Source organism: Stegostoma tigrinum, chromosome 37 (genome assembly GCF_030684315.1).
Source record: "Stegostoma tigrinum isolate sSteTig4 chromosome 37, sSteTig4.hap1, whole genome shotgun sequence".
NCBI classification, from domain to species: domain Eukaryota; kingdom Metazoa; phylum Chordata; class Chondrichthyes; order Orectolobiformes; family Stegostomatidae; genus Stegostoma; species Stegostoma tigrinum.
This window is the reverse complement of record NC_081390.1, coordinates 9,873,183-9,898,639: the sequence shown is the minus strand read 5'-3', so window position 1 is coordinate 9,898,639 and position 25,457 is coordinate 9,873,183. Positions and strand designations below refer to the sequence as shown.

At 42.8% G+C, this 25,457-nt stretch overlaps 1 protein-coding gene across 2 annotated transcripts in view; it reads left to right on the top strand.

The window, feature by feature from the left end:
- The window catches only part of LOC125467627 (rho GTPase-activating protein 22-like), a 305,993-nt gene that overhangs the window by 90,571 nt on the left and 189,965 nt on the right, over positions 1–25,457 (top strand). Inside the window, exon 1 of one of the 2 annotated variants that reach the window (XM_048563745.2) lies at positions 24,663–24,906. The exons of the other annotated variant lie outside the window; for it this stretch is intronic. Within the exon in view, the coding sequence (XP_048419702.1) occupies positions 24,855–24,906 (52 nt within the window). The 5' untranslated portion in view covers positions 24,663–24,854. Of the gene's footprint in view, positions 1–24,662; positions 24,907–25,457 lie in introns of those variants that run through there. 2 annotated transcript variants of the gene reach the window in all.

Sequence of the window (25,457 nt, the reverse complement as noted above, 5' to 3'; positions counted from 1 at the left end):
CTCAGCAATAAAAATCAATGACAGGAGCCTGTGTTAATCAGGTCTAACTGCAAAAACCAGCTGTGCTCCCACATTGTCCTTGTCTGACACCCCAGAGATTACTTTGCTTCTTCTGTTCTCATTAAAAGGAAAGTGTATTCTAATTGTCACTGTGCTCTCGAAGTCACAAAGGAGTTTTAAGTAAACAGTGCACTGTCCCTCAGATGTTCCGAGTTAGTGTAGTTTAGAAGTTCTGCCTTTGCCCTTGAGGCTTAGCCAATCTGTTTGCACCCTTGAAAAGAAAGAAATACTTACAAAATATCTTTCTTGATCACTAGATGTTGCTAAACATGTAACAGCTAATGAAGCATGTTTTCATGGACACTGTGGTAGTACAGTGGATAGTATTGCTGTGTCCCAGTGCCAGGGACCTGGGTTCAATTCTACCCTTGGGTGACTTTCTGAGTGGAGTTGACAAGTTCTCCCCAAGACAGCATTGGGAGTGCTCTGGTTTCCTTCCACTGTCCAAAGATGTGCAAGTTAGGGATTAGCTATGCTAAATTACGAAAGTGCCCAGAGATGTGTGGGTTAAGTGGCTTAGCCGTGGAAAATGCAGGGTTACAGGGATAGGGTAGAGGTGTGGATCTGGGTGGGATGTTCTTCAATGGGTCAGTGTAGGCTCGATGGGCTTCCACACTGCAGAGATTCCATGATTTTGAGCCTTTGTTCCTGAGATGAGCTTCCATTCACATTTCTGCCTTTTCTCTAAGAGCTTGATAGCATCACCCAAAATCTCCATGGTGCTGCCACATTCAATTGCTTCTCTGTTGCCTCTCGACTGAGTGTTCCATCACATTCCTGGTTCATCTCCCTCATTCTACCTTCTGTAAACCTGAGGTCATCTGAAATGTTGCTCATCCTACTCCTACAATACCGCCACCAATCCATAGTTGTTCACCTACTTTGGCCTTCCCACCCACCATCAATGTCTCGGTTTTAAAATTCTCAACCTAATTTTCAAGTGCTGCCAGAGCTCACCTCTCCACACAGTCACATAAGCCTCTGAAGTCTCTGCACAACTCTAAATCTGCCGCATTCTCAATTTTACTCGATCCATCATCAGTGGCTTGCCCCTCTGCTGCCAAGAAGTTAAGCTAATAGATAAATACATGATTATGAACAATTTGGAAGGGTATGGGCCAAGCTGAGGCAGGTGGGGCTTGTTTAGATTGGGATTATGGTTGGCATGGACTGGTTGGACTGTAGGGTGTGTTTCCACGCTATATGACTCTATGGCCTTTGAATTCCCTCATTAACCATCTAAGTTTTGCTAATTCTGTCTCTTCCTTTTAACCTATTGCCTTAAAACCTAAGTCTTTGACCAAACCTTTTTCCCACCTGCCGTAATGTGACGTTTTGTTAATTCTCACTGGATACTATTGTTCTGATGCACCACGTAAATGCAAGTTGTTGTTGTGGTGGTAGTTAAAATGGGAAATGGACTTTAAAGTGGACTTTGACAATATATAATGCTGCAAAACATGTCAGGAAAAGAATTCTGTGGAAATGATGATTGCAAGTGACGTAGGTGGGGTTGCTGATTCATTATCACCCATTCTACAAAATTGCACAAAATTTGAATGCAACAGAATGTTTGTGCAAAATTCATCGCCACTGGTACAAAGGTTCTTCTCACAATGAAAGGTTCTGCTCCCTCAAACTGTGCCCAGCTGACTCGATAAGGAGGGAAAAAAAACAAGTGAATGTAGCATGTTGCAATTTTTTAAAAAAGGTTTCAAAAGGTGCCACATGAGAAGTTATCACAAAGTTAGGGCTGGTGTGATTGGAAATAATATTTTACATGAATTGAGGACGAGTTAACAGACAGGAAACAGACAGTAGAAATAAACAGGTCATTTTAGGATTGGCAGGATGTAATTAGTGAGATAGCACAATGATTAGTGCCTGGACTTCAGCAATTTACGATCTATAGTAACGACCTAGATGAGGGGACTAAGCATAATGCATCAAACAATGCTGACGATGCTATGTTAGGTGGGAAAGAAAGCTGTGAGAAAAGATGCTAAAAGAGGCCACAGAAGGATGTTGACAGGCTTAAGGGAATGTAACTTGGCAAATGGATGTAGTGTGGTAGTTTGTGAACTTATTAAGTTTTTGGTAGAAAAAAATAGTAACGCAGAATATACTTTAACAGGAAAAGATTAGGAAATGTTGATGTTAGGAAGTACTGGGTGAACATGAATCAGGTGTTCGAGCAGGAAACTTGAATAGTTTATCAACTTTGAGACATTTACCATTGACCAGAAACATAATGGAACTAGATATATAAACATTGAAACTACAAAAGCAGGTCAGCGGCTGGGGTTCTTGCAAAGAGTAACTCACCTCCAGACTTACTCGAAAGACTGTCCGCCACCTACAAGGCACAAGACAGGAGTGTGATACGATACTCCCCACTTGTCTGGATGGGTAAAACTCCAAGACTTGAGAAGCTTGACACAATCCAGGACAAAGCAGCTACTTTGAATGGAACAATGTCCACAAATACTCCATTCACCAATGACGCACAATAGCAGCAGTACATGCCATCTTTAAGGTGCATTGCAGAAATTCACCAAGACTTCTTCGAAATTACCTTCTTAAAGCCTCCCACTTCAGTCTTGAAGGATAAAGACAGCAGATACATGGAACACCACCACATCCAACTTTCCATCAAAGCTACTCACCCTCCTAACATGGAGCAATATCACTGTTGCTTCAGGGTCACTGGGTTAAATCCTGGAATTCCCTCCCTAACAGCATTGTATCTATATTTACAATATGTGGATTGCAGTGGTTCACATACATGACTTACCACCTCTTCCAAATAAATAGAAAAATAATATTGGCCTTTATTTAAAATTAAAGATATCTGAGTGCAACTTCATGTGGAACACGGTGTATAATTTTTGCCTCCTCATCTGGGGATTGACTTGCCTTGCCTTTCTACTAAGAAGTGCAACAAAGGTTCGTGAAACTGAATCCTGATGAGGGGAGCTGTCCTAAGAAGAAAGGTTGTGTAGAATGTGTTTATTTACTCTACAATTTAGAAATATGTGGGTGATCTTATATAAAATTCAGTTTGTTTGTAGACTATATGTTGGAGGTGGGGGGAGGGGATTAGTTGGGAATACTTCCCTAGCTGACGAATCTAGTTTACAGGTGACAGTCTCAAACTTTGGTTCAGCCATTTTGAAATAAGATGAGGGCAAGTCAACTTCAAGCAAATCTTTGGAGTTTTCTACTGCAATAGCCTTTGGATGTTCAGTTTTTGGCTCAGCACATCTTCACAGCTTAATCAACTTTCTTTTGTGTGATTGACCTAAATTTTTACTTTTGTCCCACATTTCATAACATCTCTGCCAGTGAACCTATTGTTCATATTAGCAGGACAGAAGTAGATGACTAACTGTTCCCTCCTGCCTTGGCCTCTTGGTTTTGTTTGATGGTGGCGCTTTGGCCAGCAGGGGAGTGAAATCATCGGACTGGGACTGCAAGTGTGTTATGGGCTGGCAGACCAGTTATGATGCAGTGACTCTAAAAGGCAAGTGTTACACAATGGTTTCTCTCAGCCCCTGTGCCCTTGCTTTCACCACCCTCCTGCTATCCCAATCTCCCCAATCCTTGGGCATGACCCAAGTGCCCCTTATATTTTTTTTGTCAGAAGTTGGACAGAGAAAGGTTGATAGGCTGTTGATTTGTAACGGAATCAGGGATGTAGGTATAGGGCAGGCAAGTAAAGTTGAGGTAGAAGGTCGATGGTAATCTTATTTAGATTGTGGAATGGACACAAAGGGCCAAATAGCCAACTCCTGCTCCTAGTTTTCATGCAATTATGCCCTACATCTAACTGTGTTTAAACATGGAACACTGGTAATATGAATTATTTTTGTTGAAAAATGCAGTTACTTATCTTTATTGTATTAAACAAAATAATGCAGAAGAACACACATGATACTTGTTAATGATCTTTTAACCCCGTCACCATTACAGTAAGTATATGTTCTTATGATAATGATAAAATGTAGACAATAGAATTTAAATTCTATCAATTGATTTTAATAATGGACTTGCATGCACCAAAATCATTTCTGAAAGGGGGGAGAAAAGTACTTAAAAATGACCACAGTTATCATTTGACCACAAGTTGAGTCAGGTATTAAGCAATCATCAATAAACAAGAGCCAGTCTTGACTGAAATTAATATTTTTATCAAAAGACACTGAAACCAATCAGGCATGAAGAAATCTATTTCTTCTCCGTACTTTACAACTTTCTGAAAAGGTCGTATAGAACTCTCAAGACGCATAGAATGGAATCAGACCCTTCGGCCCAACTTGTCCATGCTGACCAGATATCCTAAATTAATCTAGCTCCATTTACCAGCATTTGGCCCATATCTCCATAAATCTGTTTGATTGAGACACATTTCTTGTGATTATCTAATTTGAAAACAAAGAGCCCAGACAGTGGAATGCACAAACAAGGTGTATTTCAGGGAACTGCTTTTGAACAGTGTGAAAATAGACTTTTGTTTAATTTTAAGTATCATTTGCCTGTTAATTATGTTCACATTGCATTGCTACTGATTTGTGCTGAAATGAGAGTAACTTAATTTAGAGGTTGGTTGAAACATGTAGTTATGAAAAATGGATAAAATATTTTCCCACAAGAATCATCACATATGATAAAACTGTGTATAGTCTTGATAGTATCAACCTCCTGTATATTTCATTGAAATGTTTTGCATTTCACACAAATTTTCTGTCTCACTTTCCCCACAAAATGTTGATGTTAGCCCTATTTAGGCTGTAAGAAATAAGAACAGGAATTGGCCATTTAGCTCCTTGAGCCTGTTCCACCATTCAATAAGATCATGGCCAATCCAACACTCCTCAATTCACTTTCCTGAACTTTCCCCATAACCCTTGATTCCCTACTGATCAAGAATCTATCTATCGCAGCCTTAAACATGAACAAGGACTCTGCCCCCACAGCTCTCTGTGGCAAGGAGTTCCAAAGAGTCTCGACCCTCAGAGAAAAAAAAACCTCCTCATCTCAGTCTTCAATTTTTTTTCGATTTGGAGGTGTCAGTGTTGGACTGGGGTGGACAAAATGAGAGGTCACGAGACACCAGGCTACAGTCCAACAGGTTCATTGAAATCACAAGCTTTTAGAGCATTGTTCCTTCTTCAGGTGAATTCACTTCACCTGACAAAGGACAATGCTCTTAAAGCTAGTGATTTCAAATAAACCTGTTGGACTATAACCTGGTTAACAAAGTGTGAAGGTGGACAAACACAGCCTCTCTGATGAAGGGTCTAGGCCCAAAACGTCAGCTTTTGTGCTCCTGAGATGCTGCTCGACCTGCTGTGTCCATATAGCATCACACTTTGTTATCTTAGGTTCTCCAGCATCTGTAGTTCCCATTATCTCGGACTATAACCTGGTGTTGTGTGACTTCTGATTTGAATTTTTTGATTCGCCTTGAACTTATAATACCGCAAGAAACTGCTAGTCCCTCGAAGTGTTTAAAGTCACTAGCCTGATGAATAATATTTGGAACAGCACTGTTTCTCTTCCCCTGTTCTGCAGTGTGCAGTCTGTGCTTTTACCCATAATATCACCACACGGAATATTATTTATAACAAGACAAACTTTTGTCCTGTGACTGTTTTTTTTAATTTGATACATGAAAACACATTTACAAAGACACATCACTTTCTTTATTTGAACTGCATTGCCACAGCAGGAAAGAAAATGCATTAAACAAAATACTTTAATGATATCTGCCTATGGGAAAGTTACATGACAGCAACACAATCAATGTGTTTGATTTAGACAACAGACAGAGTAATAATGAAATGGGAACAATTAACCCAGAAGACTCAGTCTACACCCTGAAGCAAGTTTATTGTTGTTGATGTTCCAAAGAAGAACTGTTTCACGAAAATAGTCCTGTATATTTTTTCTCGCGATAGGAAACACTATGTGTGGAATTGCCTTTGTGCAACAGTTTCAAAGAAATTTGATTCTAAGATGCTCACCAAGAGCTAATGGAATTTCTTGCAACACTTGTTTTATTGAAATCAGTTGGGAATGATATTGTGGGAGACTATTAAACTAGCATTTTCCCTAATTTCATTTCACACTGAAGGGACAATAGTTGGTCTTAATTTAGCAGCCTCCCAAATGGACCAGCAAAATTTATTCGTTCTGCTAATCCAAATGCCCCCTGGCCTCTCAAGACCAATTTATGGACAGGTTTATGATGGATGCCTTTTAGAAACCAGATTGAGTCCTCCAAAATTCATTTCACACAGGATGTGTGCGGGGTGAGGAGCTCTTTATCTCGCCATTATGGACTGAATTTAATTTATTTTTAGCTGTGTGATCGTGGAGACCAATCCCAATATGTTCAACGTAGTAAAAGCGTGTCATAAGTTTGCCTACTCCAAGCAAGTGTTTGAAGAGGTTTCGGGGATGCAGAGTTAAAACCAGGTAAAGCCTCAGGGTGAAGGGAATGGAAAAGTTCATCCACCTTGCCTGGTTTCCAATAGACTGGAAAATCATAGAGTTGAGTGCCTTGCCAGGGCATACTTTTACTGGTGGAGCAGAAGCAGAGAAGCAATTAATAAATGGCTCCAGTGAGGACCTCAAGAATTATTTTAACAGTATCACAACTCGAATTGGAGTTATGCGATATGAAATCGCAGAGTTGGGGGTACAATAGGCATGAGTGAATGACTGTGCCGAAGCAGCAAGCAGTGATTCCTGTTCCACTGTTGTTTAGTGTTCAGGATGATCTATAACCTTTATCGGTGGTTGTAGATGGCATCATTCATGGGTGTTTTTTGAGGCTATATGCTGAAGCTTTGGCTCACTATGTAACAGACCACGCTGGTGAGACACCCTCCATTCCGACCAATCCAATCCCCTACCAGAAACACATTGTTCCATGGAATCCAAGCTTCCAGGTCAAATTATGCTTCAATTAACTTTGTTACAGGAATTATAGTACCTCAATGTTTTCATGAATCTGGAATTCCAGGGTGGTTACAGGACAAATCCAGCAGAATGTCAGGAAAAGCGATTCTTTGACGCTCAACTTGATCAGTTGTACCAAAGCAAAAGAGGCTGGTTCAGCAAGGAAGGGGAGTGAGTCTGGGTGGGCTGCTGTGCAGAAAGCATGGACTCAATCAGCCAAATGACCTGGTTCCATACTGTCGGGATTCTATCATCGTCAAGATGAGAAGAAAGCATCTGGATTCCATCGTTAAAGAAAACTAGAACCGGAAGAGTTCTAACCTGAAGTTAGTACCGGAAGAGTTCTAACCTTCAGGTGGCAGCAACGGCAGGTGGTGGAATTTGAATTCATTTTTTAAACATTTCTGGAATTAAGAATCTACCAGTGACCATGAGGCCATTGCTGACCGTGGGGAAAATTCCATCGGGTTCAGTAACGTTTGTCAGGGAAGGACCTGCCATCTGCACCTAGCCTAGACCCACATCAAAGTGGTTGACTCTCAAATGTCCTTTGAAATAGCTACTCGGTTCAAGGGCAGCTAGGGTTGGGCAATATAGCTGGCCAGTCTGCAACGCCTGTATCTCACGAGTGAATTTTAAAAAACCTTTGATGTGGAGCCTACAACTTTGGAGGCAATCTGAGAAGAAATGTTTGCCAGAAGTAAGTAGGAGAAGTAAGGAGGAATATGAAATCTCAATACTGATTCAAATCTTTGAAGCAGTACTTGTATTAATGGTTAGTCTTACAAATTTGATATGTGTGCATCTTGGATCATTTAGGAGAGTTTGGTCAACTGGATGTGGAAGGAAATTTTGACTTAAAGACACTTGGTGAGGAAATAAGGAACAGTGTTCATTGTACTTTTAATATTTTGAATGTAATTGACTGCTTAAGATGCTGTGATTGTGGATATTCATGTGCTTATATTGTTATTTAGTATAATTCATTGATTTAGACCACAAACCTTGTGATTTCTTTCTTTTATTAATTACCTGGGTTTTCTGCTTCTTCAATAAAAAAACACATTACTTGTCTCTACCATGATCCCAACAATGCATTAACAATCTGTCTTCCTATTAATATCAAATTTGTCAGGAGCTCGCATGAGTATTATATTGTCTATTAGAGATTTGTCAATCAAGCTTAACAGACGCTGTTCAACAAATAAAACTCATTGTCAGCCTATCAGGCCCAGGTGATTGAATAATCAATTAATCATACAGTATCTCAATGTATTTTCTGTTACCCCAGCATAGCCTTTGTCAGAAAACATGCTGCAACAGTCAAGTACAGCAGAGTACCAACATTTCACAGTTCTCCGGTAGACGGAATATTAAGTTACTGGGGAGATCTATTTCATACCTACAATAATCCTTTAGATACAGTGAGGTGGGGTCTGCATTTACAAGGAGGCTGTCTGGTTTTTTCAGCAGTTGTGTGAGGTGACATTTTACTTTTGATGCGTTGTATCTGAGCTATTCACGGGTCAGTCTGTCTGCCAATGCTGGATATTGTCTGATACTGTAATAGAGCAGAACGGGTATAATTGATTGCACTCTGAGAATGGGATAGTGTTACAAGTATAATGGAGCAAAAGCTTTCTTTTTTGAGGAAAAAAAATTTAAACAGACCTTGCTGTAGGTGCACAGCCGAGCATGTCATGAAACTGAAGAAATTTAACCTTGAGTAGTTTTGGCTGACTTTATTATGTGCTATTGAGAACAGGATAAGGTCTGATAAACTGGTACTCATACCCAGTGAAATCATCACAGCGTCATTAAGAAAAGGTGAAACTTTGAATTTATTCTTGCAATTGTTCCCCCTTACAAGAAATGTATACTGAATGAAGATTGCATTTGAACTAATGAGTCAAGGGCAGGTGTCTCCCAAGATAATGTTCAGAGTGAAAATTTCCTTTTTCTTGCACTCCAAGCAGAATTCAATTGTTTTCAGACTCCTTGATCAGAATCCTCGGGTCAAATCTTCGAAGAATGATAATCACTGGTGGATTGCCACTCTGCCCCTCTTCTCGTACCTCGCTCAACAGCTTTTCCGGCCCGCACTTTCAAGTCAGGCCACTTGACAAAGGCAGAGGCTGCCAGTTTGTGGAGTCTTTCAGCACAATGTTGGATCATTGTTACAACATACCATGTCACCTTCCCTACAATACTAACTGCCCTATCTGGGGCTTCGAAGGTCCTAAATGCCCTGTGACAATCTACAGCAAGAAGTGACTGTCCAAGTCCAGGGGCTGTACGGTGGCTCAGTGGTTAGCACTGCTGCCTCATAGCACTGGAGACCTGGGTTCAATTCTACCCTGGGGTGAGCCTCCGTGAGCTTTTCCTCCAGGTGCTCTGGTTTCCTCCCATAGTCCAAAGATGTGCAGGCTAGCTGGATTGACCATGCTAAATTGCCTGTACTGTTCAGGGATGTGCAGGCTAGGTGGTTTAGACATAGGAAATGTAGTGATGGGACAGGTCTGAGTGGGATGGCCTTTGAAATGTTGGTGCTGATTTGATGGGCTGAATGACCTGCTTCCACACAGTAGGGGGTTTATAAATAGGATGACAAATGCGTTATAGAGGTAGGATTGAAAGAATTTTGGTCAATGATAGAATGGGAGGGGAGGGGGCAGGTAGTGAGAAACTATGGTGAGTAAGAAAGGAAGCTATGCAAGGTAATGGGCAGGGATAATGTAATAGAGAGTGGTGTGTTTCCAACAGGTTGGTCAGGGTAATGGATTGTGGGTCAAGTTGTCTCTAGTGAGAGGGGATTTGTGGTCTGGTTTTAAAATTATCAGAAGTTGGAGTAACTCTTAATCTTCTAGTCTTTCCTGAGTAACTCTTCAGATTCGTGAGCCTGAACCCTCAGAAGTCCTTGGTTCTAATTCAGAGTTGGAGACTTTTTCAGTGGTTCTGGACTCCCGGTAATTGAAACTTGCTGGGCAATTCTGAGGTAGGCAGTATGCCTGGCGTTCTGAGGGGTCCCATAGCACATCTTCTGGAGGAGATTGTTGCAATGACTGGATTCTAATTGAAAGATCAACACTATTGATGACTAAGTCGTATGAAGTTTGCAAGTTCCAATCTGAAAGGTCACTGCGTGTACATTGGCATAAAAGGAATGTTTTAGCATTCAGTTGTTACTTATTGAGGATTCTCACCAGACAAGAGACTGTTTTGTCAATATATATTTCACATCTGTCCTATGACAAAAGGTCTAATGTCAACTGTGCAATGTCTCTGAGGCAGTGGTGCAGCAAGCAATTGAGATGTCAGCTGTGACAGTGAAACGTGAGTGGTTTTTAAAGACCATATCAACCCCAAGCACCGTTTCTTGCCCAGGTGTGCTCCTGACTGTGCTATTCTTCACAATCCTGACAAATCCTGTACTGCGATCGCTTCCAGCAGCTTGCCATTTCCCGTGTCTGCTTGCTTTCTGGTTTGTGAGTCCAGACAGCTGTAGACAGATGGGTCTCGCAGTATAATCATTTGACCTGAATGTTATGGGAGAGGCGTGAATCAGAAATAAAGACACCGCAATAGAGAGGAATGTAGCCAGCACGTGCTATATCGAAGAAAGGTGACTGTAAATAGATTACACATACACCTAAAATATTCTGCAATTTCCCAGCTTCCAAATTTTTTGGGCTACAAGCTGTGAACAGGTTACAACAAATCAATCATAGCTTGAAGAGGGCAAATGCTGAAATGTTGAATATTTTTAGAGCAAATGGCTGTTATCACGTCTCCAAACAGTCTGTTCTTTCTGTGACTGCTGGGCTTTCTGACAGCACCAGATCATTGCCAGTGTAACCTGGGATCTGCATTTCATTCATTACACAATGGTCAGAAAGAGACTACTTTATTTTAGGGGCCATGTGAGAGAGTGAGGGAGTGAGGATTGAAGTGTGAGTGTGAGGGCTATACAACAATCAGAACATTACCTCTGTTGTAAGGATACCTTTGCCTAGATTATTTAGTAGTGTTAGCAGTTTATGTGGTGCCATGGGATATTTTACTGCATCATGTGCTTTGCCTGTTTCTCCCCCGAAGCTTGGCTGCCACAAATTGTGTGGAAATATTCCATGCAGACTGTACATTCAAATGCAGCAGAGACTTATTTTCTAATCAGAGATATAATTTTTTTCTTAAGAGACATTGTCACGCTCCTCTGGAGTAGATGGGGCTTGAACCTGAGCACCCTGGACACGAGTCAGGGACACTATCACTGTGCCACGAGAGCCTCGATTAATGTTTATGTCATATCGGGTTGTAAATTTTATGAAACAACATATTCGGATGTGTTGTCTCACACTCTTCTGGATTAGATAGGACTTGAACCCAAGACTCCCAGCTGAAAGGTACAGAGGTGCCAATGTAAAAGGAACCCTTTTTTGTCATCTCCAGAAGTGCTCTTACATACAACTGAATACTTTTTTCCCAATCAACAAATACCCCAGTGTGATTTTTCTCATCCATTAACTCCCACGAGTAAACCACCCATGTTTCCAATTGATTAATTTATCTGCAAAGCCCATTTTCGGCAATACAGTCCATCAAAGGCTATGGAGAGAGGGAGAGGGCTAAATCAAAATGGAGTTGGAAAGGAAGAGAAGGTATTCTATCCCCTGTTGTGGCCAGCTCTCTCTAAGGGCATCAATAGTATTGGCAGACACTGCGTACTCCCTCACCAATGATACTGAGGCATGAACATAACTGTGGAAGAGGGGAAGACAGTCAGCAGATATGACCCCCCACCCTACTCCAATGCCTGTTGCCTGGTCCTGTCAATGATCAACTGGGCCAGACCCAGGAACAGACCCATGAGGAGGTCCTCCGACTTGTCCACGCCTCTCTCTGCATCTGACACCCAGAGATCAGGAGAATAGGGCTGAAGTGCAACCAAATTACAACAAAATATTTTTCAAAAAATAGGAATTTCTGCAGAAACTCAGCAGGTCTGCCACCATCTGTGGAAAGAAAATCAGAGTTAATGTTGCGGGTCCAGCAACCTAAACCTTAATTCTGCTTTCTCTCCACGGATGCCCCCAGGCCTGCTGAATTTCTCCAGCAATTTCTCTTTCTGCTCCATATCTGCAGTTATTTGTTTTATTTGAAGGAGATTCTAGGCCAGGTGCATAGTTGAGGAGGTATATTTCAGGAAAATCCAGGAGGGATAGAGAGTTTCGGAAGTTTCAGCGAGCTGGAGGCAATGTTGATTAGATTCCCTACAGTGTGGAAGCAGGCCCTTCGGCCCAACAAATCCACATCGCCCCTTGAAGCATCCCACCCAGACCCATTCCCCTATAACCCACATACCCCTGAACACTACGGGCAATGTAGCATGGTCGATCCACCTAACCTGCACATCTTTGGACTGTGGGAGGAAACCAGAGCACCCAGAGGAAACCCATGCAGACACAGGGAGAATGTGCAAACTCCACACAGACAGTCGCCCGAGGCTGGAATCGAACCCAGGTCCCTGGTGCTGTGAGGCTGCAGTGCTAACCAATGAGCCACCATGCTGCCCAGTGGAGCAAAGGAAAGGAGAGATTTAGACAGGGTGTAGAGCTGGATGAACACGGCAGGCCAAGCAGCATCAGAGGAGCAGGAAAGCTGACGTTTTGGGCCTAGATCCTCCTTCAGAAGAAGGCTCTTCACACTAAGACCCTTTCTGAAGAAGGGTCCAGGCCTGAAACATCAGCTTTCCTGCTCCTCCAATGCTGCTTGGCCTGCTGTGTTCATCCAGCTCTACGCCTTGTTATCTCAAATTCTCCAGCATCTGCAGTTCCCACTGACTCGGAGATTTCGACAGGACAAATTTGGAGAAATGTTGAGTGTTTGAGAGGTTGTAACACAAATGACTGGTGTTTGGGTAATGCTTTAAAGGTAACACAACGTCCCCAGCAGTTCACAGGAGTGTTGAAAAAAACAATATTATGCCATTGTTAACATCACTGTTTCAAAATAAGGAATCACCCATTGAAGACCGAGATAAGCAGAATTTCTTTTGTCACATAGTGTCATGAGTTTTTGTAATTCTATTCCTCAAACGGCAGTGAATGCAGAGTTCTTGAATATTTTTAAGTTTTTGAACCTTTTTAAAAGTCAACCTCTTGGGAAATGTTATAGCACGCCTCTGGAGCAGTGGGACTTGAACTCAGCCTACCCAGTTCAAGGGTGGGGACACTTCCACTTTGCCACATGGTTCTTGACATCAAAGGGCTGAAGGTAGTCTGTAGAGATGTGGAGTAATTAGGTTGGACTTTACATGATCTTACATTATAAGCTCATGGGATCAAGTAGCCTATTCATGCTCCTTATTCATATGTTGGTATGCCAAGGCACACAAAAGAGACATTAGGTCAGATGACCAAAAGGTTGGTAAAAGCCACGGGTTTTAAGGAGTGCCTTAAAGGAGGAAAGTGAAGCAGAGAAACGGGGATGGGGGTTGATGGGCCTAGAGCCTCAGCAACAAGTCAACAGTGGAACATTTCAGATAAGGTTAACGTTTCAGGTCCGGTGACCCTTCCTCAGAATTCCAATTCTGAGGAAGCATCACCAGACCTGGAATGCTAACTCTGTTTTTCCCTTCATAGATGCTGCCAGACCTGCTAAGCTTTTCCAGCAATGTCTGTTTGGTTTCCTGATTTACAGCATCCGCAGTTCTTTCGTTTTTCATTTAAGGCTGAGGTTGCTCAACAGGCATTAATGAGATAAGTAGCTGTGAGGCCATTAAGGGATTTAAACACAACACTGAAAATGTAAATCTTAATGTTGTTGGACTGGGAACTAACGTAGGCCGGAGAATGCATGGATAGCCAGCAGTGTTTTAGATGAGCTCTGATATACGGAGGGTGAAAAATGATTGTCTAAACAGAACAGCATTTAAATAGTCGAGTCTGGAGATGACAAAACCATGGAATGAGAGTTTTAGCATCAGATGGGCTGAGGCATGGGGGGCAGGATAGAGAGGGACATCATGTGAAGTAACATGGCTTGATAATAACTTCTGGAGACTTGGAATATAGGAGGAGAAGTGATCAGGGATTGAATTATTGATGGTTTAATATGATTTGATTTATTATTGTGTGTTGAGGTACAGTGAAAAGTGTTGCCTTAATGTGCTGATTAGACCCATTAATGCACATCACATCTAGCAGGTTAGAACATAATAAAGAGCAGTTGAATTAGAAGTGATTGTTTTCGAATGGAGTATTTTAAAGTGTATGTTACAGGAACAGAAATGGCCTCATTTGATAAAATTAATATGCAGACCCCCATGACTTAAATCTTTGGTTGTGATTGTGATTTTTGTCCTGACATAGAAGTTAATTGCAATAAAACAACAGGAAGGAAAAATAACGTGATGATGTAGGAACTGTAGGAATTACTGTTTACTTAACACTTAACATTCTTTGCATAAATATTGAGGGCCCTTAGGAATTGAGTAAATGCAGTGTCCCACTGTTTTCATGTTACTGAATACACAGGAAGCAATGCAGACATAATCTACAATTATACAAGCATTCATCAAAGGGTTTCTTGCAGCTCCTTTTATGCACCTGAACTGAAGGTATTTCCATTTGTTTTAAGGCCTTTCAATCTGTAACATTGCTGCACAGATCCCCAGGAAAACGTTCAAACCTCTAGAATTCTTTTCTTCTCTATAGTTTTAGGATAGAATCTGTACTCTGCGGAAAGAGGCCATTTGGCTCATCAAGTCTCTACTGGTCCTCCGAAGAGCATCCTGGCCAGACCCAGGCACAGAACCCTACCCTAAACCCATAACCCTACATTTACCATAGCTAATCCACATCATAGTGTCATAGAGATAAACAGCTCGGAAACAGACCCTTCAGTCCAACTTGTCCATGCTGACCAGATATCCTAAATAAATCTAGTCCCATTTGCCAGCATTTGGCCCATATCCCTCTAAACCCTTCCTATTCATATACCCATCCAGGTGCCTTTCAAATGTTGTCATTGTACCAGCCTCCACCATCTCCTCTGGCAACTCATTCTGTACATACACCACCCTCTGCATGATAACGTTGCCCCTTAGGTCCCTTTTAAATCTTTCCCCTCTCACTTTAAACCTATACCCTCTAGTTTTGGACTCCCCCACTCCGGGGAAAAGACCTCGCCCATTTACCCTATCCATGCCCCTCATGATTGTATAATCACCTGTTAGATCATCCCTCAGCCTCCAACGCTCCAGGGAAAATAGCTCCAGCCTATTCAGCCTCTCCCTATAGCTCAAACCCTTCAACCCTGGAAACATCCTCGTAAATCTTTTTCTGAACCCTTTCTAGTTTCACAATGTCCTTCCTATAGCAGAGAGACCAAAGTTGCATGCAATACTCCAATAGTGGCCAAACCAATGTCCTGTACAGTCGTAACATGACCTCCCAACTCCTATACACTCCCAAAATTATAACATTAAATATATAGGTCCTGCACTGATTTGCTTTTCCAAGATACAGCACTCACATCTACCTAAATTAAGCTCCATCAACACTCCTCTGCCCATCTGATCAAGAACCCGTTGAATTGTGAGGTAACCTTCTTTGCTGTCTACTATACCTCCAATTTTGGTGTCATCTGCAAACTTACTAACTATACCATTTACGTTCACATCCAAATCATTTGTATAAATGACAAAGAGCAGTGCACCCAGCACCCATCCTTGTGGTACACTGCTTGTCACAGGCCTCCTTTTCCCTGGACCGTAGGATGCTGAGCAGTGATCTCATAGAAGTTCATTAGAGGTATAGATAAGGTGAATAACCAAGGTCTTTTCCCCAGTGTTGGGGAGTTCAAAACTGGAGGGCAGAGGTTTAAGGTGAGAGGGGGAAAGTTAACAGGGGCCTGAGAGTTAACTTTGCATGTACAGGGTGATGCGTATATGGAACGAGTTGCCAGAGAAAGTGCTGGAGTTGGGTATAGTTACAACATTTCAAAGACAATTGACAGGTACAAGAATAGGAAAGGTCATGGACTGATGTGAGCTAAACACAGGCAAATGGGTCTAGTTCAGTTTGGGTAACCTGGTTAGGATGGGTGAGCTGGGCCGAAAGGTCTGTTTCCATGCTGTATGTCTCTATAACCTGATAGGGCATTCAGGATCTTGGTCTGTTGTTGGAACTCAAAGATAGAGACTCCAAAAATGTATCACTCGTTCTGTACTGCACTGGAGAATCAGTTGAAAATCTTCTGTTTGACCAAGTACTTCATAAGCAAGAAGCCACCTGTCCTAAAGTTGGCCCCTGCCTTGAATGTGAAACCTGCCAGAACGTAAATATTCAGCATAGTGTCACTGGTCTACCCAAATCTTCCTTACATCGTTAAGTAAATTCTTGGCCCGTACATTTTATTGGACAATACAATGAAGCAGTGGGGCATGGAACCAGGCGAAAATGTAAACAGACTAATATTCCATCAGGTTTCCTGTCAGTATCTCTACCTCTTTCCCACCCCATTGTGGGGTACCAGGCACATCCAAATATCCTATGCCAGTGGCTGTTATTCACTTTAGAGTCTCAGCAGTAAGTGATAATTGGCCTTTCAACAATGGAAGACTCATATCCAAGCCAATCCTGGTGTTTTCAGAGTCCTCAAGGATTGCTGAATGGTGATCCAGATGTAGCCAGATTATGCTGATGTTTTATTTGGCTAGCTCTGCAGTAATTGCTCGTGTGACCAACACTATATTACAAAACGATAGTGTGACCCACCTATCATGACCTTGGATTACCAACGGCGTGCTGAACTTTAATTCCAATGTATGCTTTTCAGGAGAAGACTGATACAGCTAAGGTTGTAAGTTCAGTGTCTGACTGGAAAGAGATGCTCTAGAATGTCATGTGATGAATTGTCAAGCAAGTTTCAAAGGAACTGGGGAAATACACTACAAATTAAACTGTAATCTCCTGCAACCTATTTCAGGAATAGGTAACAATCCAGGCAAGAGATGTGTTTTGTGCCTTCCCCTTATAGAAACACACAGGAACAGGGATTAATAACCAGTTCAACCCTGGTCTGTGCACATTAGTAGAAGATGGTGCACTCACCTGCATTAAAGTGCCCATATGCTGTAGAGAGACGGTTGAAGTCACCCTTGCATTGCAGGTGAACGATTCTCTCGCTCTGAGTGCTAGAAGCCAGCTAGCTAGCAAGCCAGTCGCAGGAGATGGGACAGAAGTACTCGCTTGCTCTGAATGCTGCTAACTTTCTCAGATCCACAACAAACTAAACAATAGTTGGTTAACAAAGTGTGAAGCTGGATGAACACAGCAGGCCAAGCAGCATCTTAGGAGCACAAAAGCTGACGTTTCGGACCTAGACCCTTCGTCTAGGCCCGAAACGTCAGCTCTTGTGCTCCTAAGATGCTGCTTGGCCTGTTGTGTTCATCCAGCTTCACACTTTGTTATCTTGGATTCTCCAGCATCTGCAGTTCCTATTATCTCTGTACCATAGCTGGTACCAGGTTCACTCGAAACTATTTCCATGTAAATCAATTAAGCCCAAATTAAAAGATGATGTCTTGTGGCACAGTGATAATGACCCTATCTCTGGGCCCAAAGGTCAGGGTTCAAGTCCCAGCTGCCGTGGAGGTGCGCTACTAACATGTCTGAAAGAAAAACTAACACTAGCCTGGAGTAGGTGAGACTTGAACTTGGATGTCCTGGTTCAGAGGTAGGGACACTTTCATTGCACCAGTAGAGCCTTCGAGCCATGCTTTAAGAGAGATTTCACTAATCAGCCTGCTCAGCAATGTTATTACACCCCTCTGGACCAGGTGGGACTTGAACCTGGGCATCCTGGCCTATTGGTAGGGACACTACCATTGAACGACAAGAGCCCATCTAGGTCTGCTTTATCATTTACTTCTACACAGAAGTGTTATCACACACCAGTAAGCAACCTTCCCTCCACCAAAATCACCGCCATTTTGTTTTTGCTTTATTCTTAATCCACCTCCAGTAAAAGCTCCCATGTAACCAATTCAACATTTACATGTCGAGCCCAATAGAGGCAAAGCAAACCATTAAGAGTATGGTGGGGAGAGATAGAGAGAGAGGGAAGGGAATAAATCAGAATGGAGTTGGAGGGGGAACTAGAGCACTATATGTCCCCATGGTGCCCAAAGCCCTGAAGAACATTGATGGACACTGTGTGCTCTGTCTCCAAGGACACATGAACACGTATGTAACTGCAGAAGAGGGGCAGACATGAATACACCACACTTAATATACTTAATTTAACAATACTCCTTATTAGTGTCTCTTAATCATATCTTTAACATATCATTAACCACAAGAAGGTGGAGAGCCAACTTGTGGCACAGTGCTAATGCCCCTACATTTGTGTTTAATTCCCGTCTGCCTCAGAGCTGTTTTATAACATGGGTAGAAGAGACACATTAAAAATAATTTTTAGGAAGATGCAAGGACTCCCCCACGTGCACTGCTGCATGTCAGCAACAAGATTCACCATCACCAGCTAAAGGGGTAGCTAGGAAGAGGCAATAAATATCGACCTTGCCAATGATGCCCAGCTCCCAAGAATGTACTTTTAAAACAGCAAACACATCCCTCCCTATAGTGTTTAACCATTGACTCCAGTGCAGCAGTTAGTTCATAAGGATCTCTTCACATTAACAGACCACCAGAAGCAGAGGGCATACTGTTGGAGCAAAGGTTACATACAATAAGTTGTTAACAACAGCACAGATAACCTGCTTTTCTGCTTCTTCAGTTCATACTTGAATTGACCTTGATACCTTCAGCCAGTCCAAACAAAGTGGATGGCTTTGCACATGGAAATCACCAGATACATGCAGCTGTGCATTGGAGAGTTGGGAGGGGGAAGGGAAGACAGTCAAATGTAATTAGGTGTAAATGATTGTGGCTCCACCTTTGTGTCCTGTTGTAGGTCTTGGTGGAAGACATTGAAAAGAAGGGAAATGAGAAAACAAAAATTCAGGAAATCCTAAGAGTGCAGACAATGGAACTCTTGTCCCAGCAACATTCTTCAACATTAATTTGGATTAACAATCATCCCTACACTAAGAAACAAACTGCAGCCTCAGAAAACAAGCATTAGAGCACTCCTTGGTGATTCACATGGGGTTTCTTTTCCATGCAATGCATCGTTTCACCTGGAGTTGGTGAACTTGCTCACCGCAACTGTGCCCTTCGACCCTGCATGTTTTGGCCAGCTCCCCGAGCAACAGCAGGCACATCATGGTCTGGTTCTCCCAGGAGCTGATGGCGTTGAACTTGTTGTAATGGGCCAATCAGGAAACCTCCCCCCTCCGCCACCATGATACGCTTGAAAATATTGTTGACGAATGATTTCAACATGCTCATGGCCTCGGAGGAGATGCTGGTGTCAGGGTGAACCTGCTTCATCACTGTAGATGTATATGCAGTAACTTTCTTTCCTGGAGTTTCTCCTCTGCTTGCTGCTTTTCACTGGTGTCTTACTTAAGAACATAAGAAGTAGGAGCAGGAGTAGGCCACTCAAGCCTGCTTTGTCATTCAATAAGATTGTGGCTGATCTTTCCTTGGACACAACTCCATTTACCCGCCCGGTCGCACCATAACCCTTAATTCCTTTACCGTTCAAAAATCTATCCATCTTTGCCTTAAAAGCATTCAATGAGGTAGCCTCAACTGCTTCACTGGGCAGGTCCACAACCCTTTGGATGAAGAAGTTCTTCCCCAACTCAATTACTCCCCCTTACTTTGGGGCTATGACCCTAGTTGTAGTTTCATCCAACAGTGGAAACAACATCCCTGTTTCTATCTTATCTATTCTGTTCATAATTTTATATGTTTCATAAGATCATAAGACATAGGAGCAGAAATTAGGCCATTCAGCCCATCGGGTCTGCTCTGCCATTCAATCACGGCTGATAAATTCCTGAACCCCATTCTCCTGCTTTCTCCCCGTAATCCTTGATCCCCTTGATAATCAAGAACCTATCTATCTCAGTCTTAAATGTACTCAGTGACCTGGCCTCCACAGACTTCGGTGGCAGTGAGTTCCATAGATTCACCACTCTCTGGCTGAAGAAGTTTCTCCTTATCTCTGCTCTAAAAGACCTTCCCTTTCCTCTAAGGCTGTGCTCTCAGGTCCTAGTCTCTCCTACAAATGAAAACATCTTCCCAACATCCACTCTGTCCAGGCCATTCAGTTTCCATAATATGTCCCCTAATTCTTCTAAATCCCAACAAGTAATGTCCCAGTTTGCTCAAGCTCTCCTCACAAACCAATTCTCTTAACTCCTGGAATAAACCCTATGAACCTCTTGTGCACCCCCTCATCTTCTTGACGATTTTCTTTTTGATATCTTTCGTGGAGGTTTGCTGAACTTCTCTTCAGCCATAGCAATGATCAATTTCAGGTTCAGAATGTTTCATAGGAGTTAGGTTATAACCTGTGACCTTAAGAGAAAGATGTTTTCACCACACAGTTTTGATGGTGGCACTGTTGTATCCCTGAACAGGCCGATTAGAAAATACCTGTGACTTTAACGAGGTCAAAGCTAACCAATTTTCTCCAGCCAAGCTCCCAGCAGCAGCACTGCCATTGGTCACGAGTACAAACTGAGCAGAGACTGATATTAGCTTTCTGACTGTTGATTGTTTAAGCATTTACGCTGCCCACACAGACCTGGTTTCCTATTGTGTGCTCTAATCTAAACAGAACAGTTATTTATCATCTCATCTGCTTCCTACAGAAGTGACTCAAGTTGCTTCAAACGCAGTAACTTGTTTCGGGAGTGCAGTAACTGATGGCATGTGAGTACGCACAGCTTTGTGACTCCCTCCCTAGGCCTCTCTGCTTCCTGAACATGCTTCTTAAAAGTTTGCCCCTTTGATCAAACGTTTTGCCCATCCACCATAATCTCTCCTCATTTGGTTCAGTATCCGATTACACTTTGGCAAAACATTTTGGGACATTTTACTATTTCAAAGGTGCTACAGTAATGCAGCCTGCTGTTGTTACTGTTGTTTCTGTCAATTGTTGCTTGACCTGCTGAAGAGGTAGGTATGGAGGTCCAGAAGTCAGCCGCTGGAAGAGCATCAGTTCTTGCAATTGCTCAGCCTTCTTTCAGCTGGTGTGTGTGGACAAAAAAACACAGACTGGAGACAGGAAATGAACAAACTAATCATGGCACCGTAGAGCAGGAGTCCATTCAAATGTAGGGAATAAAAAGGAATGAAGGTGCTGCAGGGCATGTAGTCAGGTGTTAGATACATTCGTTGCTGCCAAGACTGTGACTCCCAAAGGTTGTGTTGCTGATCCTGTGCCAGAATTCAGGACATCTCTGTGGGCTGCTGAGGAACACAGTGACACAGGAGAATGCTTCAGTTGTTGTTGAGGATAATGGGAACGAGTAGAATTGGAGCCTTTGGGCTTTCAAAAGGCATTTGATAAGATTCCACAAGAAAGATTGCTGCAAATGTCAAAGAGCTCATTGGGGATGATGTATTAACACAGATATGATGATTAGCCAGAATAAACCTTCAGGTCAGCAAACTGTAACTATTGGCACGTCAAAGGATTAATTGCTAGGACCTCGAATCTTTACAAACCATATAAATGATTTAGATCAAGGGACTGACTGTGATGGTTGTCTTAAATATACCAAGGCAGGAAAGCAAATTGTCAGGAGGATGCAAAGAGGTTGTAAAGGGGTGTGGTTTGGCGTAATGAGCAGGCCAAAAAAAGAGAGATGAAACATAATGTGGGAAATGTGGATTTGTCAAATTTGGCAGTATTACAACAGCAGGATATTATTTACAATTAGAGACAGTAGAATGCCAAGGAATCCTTTTATATGTGCCAGAAAAAGTCAGCATGCAGATTCAACAAGTAATTAGGAAGCTAAATGGAAAATAACGAGATAACAAAGCGTGGAGCTGGATGAACACAGCAGGCCTAACAGCATCTTAGGAGCACAAAAGATAGATCTTTCTCAGATCAATGGAATGTTGACCTTAATTGAAATGACTTTGGTCTCCTTAAGGCAGGATATATTGACATTGCAAACACTCCAGGGAAGGTTCAGTCAGCCATTTCCTGGGATGAAGGCATTGTCTTATTTCAAATTAGGCCCATGTTCATTAGCGCTCAGAAGACTAAAGGGTGATTATTTTGAAACTTAGAGAATCCTGAGGAATCTGGACAGGGCGGATAGTGAGAGGATATGTCTCCTTATGAGGGAATCAAAAATTTGGCAGCACTGTTTCAAATTAAGGGGTTTCCCATTGAAGACAGAGATGAGGAGAAATTTCTTTCCTTAGGGGGTTGTTAAAGTCATTGGAATTCTCTTATTACCAAGAGCAGTGGAGATTTGGTCATTGAATATCTTAATGACTGAGTAAGACTGATTTGATTGACAAAGGAATCAAGGATTATAGGGGTAGAAGGAATGTGGACGTCAGGTCACAATTAGATCAGCCATGATCTCATTCAATGGCAGAGGGGGTCAGTGAGCTGGATGGCTGGTTTGTGATGCAGAATGATGCAAATTGTGAGGGTTCAATTCCCACACCAGTGGAGGTCATCACAAAGGACTTTGTTTCTCATCCTCTTCCCCTCACCTATGGCATGGTGACCCTCAGGTTAAAACACCACCAGTCATTTCTCCTTCTCTAATGAGAGAGCAGGCCTATGGTCTGTGATTGATTTTAATGGCACAGCAGGCTTTACAGGCTGAATCATTTTGCTGTCACTGAGCCTCCTCACTGCTAATCCAACGAGATGAGGGCTACTGCACAGAAGAGGTCTGATACCAAGCACAGGAATTCCAACAATGGGATGGAGCTGGGATTGGGATGAGGTCGTGGCTGTGTACGTTAACAACCAGACACTGAATACGAACCACAAATTCCTCATGGGAAAGCGGGGTGTGATGGTGGCGGGGCGGGGGGAGGTGTGGCAGAGGGTAAAGGAGGCAGCTGAGTGCTTTAGGGAGCAAAGGGTTCTTGTGTTGTGCTTGGGTCGCCAACATTTTGCACAAGAAGTGAGTGAACATCATGTGGTGAGCTGACCTGAGTATATATCTCACTAATCCATTGTTCCATAAACAAGAAACATTGGGCAGCCAGAAAGTCAAGATACAAATATTGAAGCGAGTGCTCATGTGTTTGACAGGGAACCTTATGCTGGTTAATTGAGGCAAATGACAACTAGGCTTCCTGGCTGGGTTTGGATAGATTCCTGGAGATTCCATGACAATGACATTGAACTTCTGTCACCCATGCCTGCTCTGTGACCATTGGAGCGTTCACACACCCATGTTTGGCAAGTGGATAAAGATTTCCGCCATACAATTTGACAAATGTCGACTTGTCAAACAAAGAGTGCTTTATCGTTTGGTGCTTCTGGGAGAGCTCGATGAATCTCAGGGCTGAAAACAAGGCTTAACACTTATTGATAGTAGGAAGTGCCGATGGAGCGGGAAAGCTGACGTTTGGGGTCAGGACCCTTCATCAGAAGGACCCTTCATTTTCTGAAGAAGGGTCCCGACCTGAAATGTCGGCTTAACATCTATTGATTATAAACCATATGCAGGAGGATGACCAGGGGTTCACTAATGCCTTGTTCTATCAGATCTCAGCCCCATGTGTGGATTCATTATGATGGTATCACTTCTGTAACACAGAATCGTACAGCATTGGAAATACACCCGTTCAACTATCTTTAGCCTATATCCCTCTAAACCTTTCCTATTCATGTACCTGTCCAAATATCTTTCTCATATTGTAACTGCACCTGCATCTATCACTTCCCCTGACAGTTCATTTCACACACAAACCACCCTCCGTGTGAAAACCCTGCCCCTCCGGTCCTTTTTAAATCTTTCTCCTCTTCAGCCGGTTGGTTCAGAGCGGGGTGGGGGAACTGGAAGTCCTCCGTACTGAGGAGTTATTGTCTTGCTATAATTAACCCTTTGCTGCACAATTGCCATCTCCAATACGTTTGTAACCATTCGATGGGCCGAACGGCCTGCCCCCGCCCCGATTCTCCGATTCCGTGACTCAAATCTTGCCCCAGGCGAGCAGTAGGATTTCTCCTTAGACAGCTGCTTGTTTAATCAGGGCCAGGTAATGCTATTGTTGTTCCCTGTACGGTTTAAACCACTTTACAGCCAGTTGGTAGGTCTTCAAAGGGGCGGGGAGGGGATCTTTTTGGGCGTGTGTGGGATGGGAGAAAGAAGGAAATTCATTCAGCGCGGATGGTTAAATTCTGTTGCCCTGTAGCTATCGCGAAAGGCATCTGCAAACGCATATTAAATTCCCCCATGGCCTTTTCAAAGCGAGGAGACAGAATTAATAAGCTGCGGTGTGGAATGGAGAAGTGACACTGGGATGGGGGAGGAGGAAAGAATATATTTATACCAGGTAGGAGAAGATAGACGCGTTATAAACACACGCTCTCTCTCCTCTAACAATCCACTCCTTCTACAATTGATTAGCCAAGCCTGTGTGCTGCTGATGGGCTGGACAGTGTGGTGAGAGAGAGTGCTAGTCTACAGTGCAGGATCTCCAGGAAAGAGAGAGAGAGAGAGAGATTAAAGACTAGAATGAATGCAAGGCTGCAGCAACTTGGAAAAATGCTACACTGGGACAGCTTCCCCCTGATAGCACCAGGGCTGTCTGCATCCTGAGCTGCACGTGTGGCTAAACCCTCTGAATGAATGAATGAATGAATGAAGACCCAGGCGATGACATCCCGGTAGAGACCAGTGTGAAGAGGCTGGGGACATGGGGCAGTGCTGCTGCAGAAGGCGGAACAAGCGACCCCGGCAACCAAGAGGTACTTCTCAGTTCCAGCAATCCTGTCTTCCCAACTTTCTGCCCCTAGCATTTTAGAAGAGTAGGCGCTGCAGGCAGAGATCATTGTAATTTCCCACCCGCCCCGTTTGGAATGCTGGACTCAGCTGTTGGTGTCATTTCCCAAGTGTTGAGAAATGCTGTGAACCGAGTTTGGAATTTTTGGTGGAGTTCAAAGGTTGTGGCAATGTCGAGGTGAATGTATTAATCGCCAGTTGTTACCCAACATTTTAATGTGTTTTACCAGGTGGGATTCGTGTGCCTAGGCAACCGTTTTAAATTCTCCTCTACCAAGAAAAAACTAAGTTGGCAAATGTGGTTTAATCGTTTGCAATCGCGCAGGTAAACTGAAATGAAAACCAGGGTGTCCCCACCCAATTGTCTCTACCAGGTAAAACGAAGCATTAATTCCCAGCTCTCCTGAACCCCAACAAAAGTTATTTGTTTCTGGTGAATTGCGGTTATTTAACCCCAGGTCTTTTACTAAAGTTTAAACTAAAGTTCCTCTGTGAACAAAATCAACTCCCCCATTGT